The sequence below is a fragment of the Nanorana parkeri genome, unplaced genomic scaffold, assembly GCF_000935625.1.
Source record: "Nanorana parkeri isolate BGI_ZX_2015 unplaced genomic scaffold, ASM93562v1 scaffold3254, whole genome shotgun sequence".
NCBI lineage: Eukaryota > Metazoa > Chordata > Amphibia > Anura > Dicroglossidae > Nanorana > Nanorana parkeri.
In genome coordinates, this window is record NW_017309522.1 from 13,382 (window position 1) to 15,474 (window position 2,093).

The 2,093-nt window shown below is 45.6% G+C and overlaps 1 protein-coding gene across 1 annotated transcript in view; it reads right to left on the reverse strand.

Annotated features, from left to right (window-relative positions):
* Positions 1–66: 66 nt before the first annotated feature.
* The window catches only part of MYLK3 (myosin light chain kinase 3), a 25,125-nt gene continuing 23,098 nt past the window's right edge, over positions 67–2,093 (reverse strand). Inside the window, exons 12-13 of the mRNA XM_018574810.1 lie at positions 1,750–1,882; positions 67–144 (exon numbers count right to left, since the gene is read on the reverse strand). Coding sequence (XP_018430312.1) covers positions 73–144; positions 1,750–1,882 — 205 coding nt within the window. The 3' untranslated portion in view covers positions 67–72. The remainder of the gene's footprint in view (positions 145–1,749; positions 1,883–2,093) is intronic.

Consider the following 2,093-nt stretch of genomic DNA (forward strand, 5'->3'; position numbering starts at 1 on the left):
CGTCCTTAGTGTTACTGTGTTGCCAGGCGGCTGTTCTGTATAATCCGCACACAAGTGGCGTTCGGCCTCGTTCTAGGAAGGTTTGGGTGAAAGCAGCTGGAACTTCCTGAGGCGATTGGCAGCCGTGACCACGTAGAAATGTTTCTGCAGAGGAAGATGGTGATAACGTTTAATATTGTGAGAAGTATTGCGTGAAGATGAACAAAATGCATCTCGACATTGGTTGACTTATCTAATGTGGGTCAGTCCACCCAAAAAGTATGGTGGAATCTGGTGGGCTGGGTAACACATTGTCTTATATCGGTTCAAGAATCTGCTGTTGAGATATCCCTGGCACAGTTCTGGCTTTAGTGCCACCCATCCACCACCAAAATGTGGGTGTGCTCTTGCAATAGTTTTCAATGTTACGCTAACCTGGCCTAAAAGGGACAACAGTGGTCAAAGGCAGGTACCTGGTTGTGCTTGCAATTATTAGTCTTCAAACTGATCCAACTGGGGGGCTCCACTTACAGGGTTATTCACAGAAGGGTGAAGAGTCTGGAGAAGGCAGTGCAGAGAAGTGAACAATCTAGGCCTGAATAGCTGATTTGGAAAAATTCTCCAATTCGGCTCATTTTCCAGTTCAGCTCTGTTGTCCTAGATTGTTCACTTCTCCGGCCTTCTCCAAACTCTTCACCCTTTTGTGAATAGCCCTGTTAGTCTTCTCATTGGGGCCTCCATTTAGTCTTCAAATGAAAGTCTAGTTTAATCCCTGCGCTAGGTCCTCTGATCTGTCATTAAACTGCCCTATGCCAGTACTCCCTGGGTACTGGAGGTGCTGGCACCTGACAGTTGAATGATAGGGATGTGGCTAATACCCAAGAATTGGTTAGGAAATATATATATTTATACTATGGATAAAAGTGTGTTTGTAGATGCATGAGCATCACATCTATACGAGTATGTTGGGCATCCCATTCCAAAACCATAGCCATTAATATGGGGTCGTCGTCCCCCTCCTCTTTGCGGCTGCCTACACTCTTCAAATGCGCTTGTGGGAATGTGTGCTCGTTTGTGAGTTTGTCATGTTGGATGAGAAGACCTGGCTCACATTTGGGGCTCCAATTCATCCCGAAGGTGTTCAGTAAGGTTGAGGTCAGGGTTCTGATCAGGACACTCAAGCTCCTCCTTATCAAACTCCTCAAGCCAGGTCTTTATGGAGATGGCTTTGTGAACAGGAGTACAGTCATGCCAGAACAAGGCCTTCACCAAACTGTTGCCATAAGGCTGGAAGCTCACAATTGTCTAATATGTCTTTGTATGCTCTGGCATTAACAATAGCCTCTGCTGGAAACACCTAAACTTGATCATTTGGAGAGGGGCCACAGACGGTTGGCCATGTTAGTAGGTGTGGTAAGGTGGATGGTCAGCTGCCTACAAACCTTTGGCTATATGGTGGTTAGAAGTCTGAGCACCAAAAGATCTTCAATAAACATCTGGGATCATTGCAACCAAACTGGTAAGCTCACAATTGTGCAAACACCCTTCACACCAGCCATATTATCCATGAAGATTCCTTCTAAACAACACATTTCACCCTCATCCAAATTCCTCTGCTGCCTGCTGAGATTACAGTGTGGCCATAGCTGTACAACTAATACCCAACCCGACCATTATATCCACGGGACTGGTTGACCGTCATGTGTATGGACAATAGCGCGAGGTTCCTGTACTAGACAGGCTGATACTTTAGAGATATTGAAGACTTACTTTCCATTTCTTCTGGGCCAAGTATTTTTGAAGCATGACCTGAGACTTCAAGCGAACTTTGTATTTCTTGGCTTTTAGGGGCAGATTTATCAGCCACTCGTGTTTTAGGCATTGTCCGGCGCTCAGTCTACAGCTATTGGTAGGGAGAAAAAAACAAAAACCAGTAAAATGTCACGGTAAACAGTCACATGGTCTGCTGTACGCATTTGCTGTGTATTCTTTGCTGTCCAACTCAAGTCCAATATGCCCATGATCCTCCCTTTTTAAAGGCGAGTTCCACCTGAAGGTATGGAGGGTAAGTGAATGGCTGAAACCCCGTCAGGTTTTTGCCCCTTTTTCTCCCA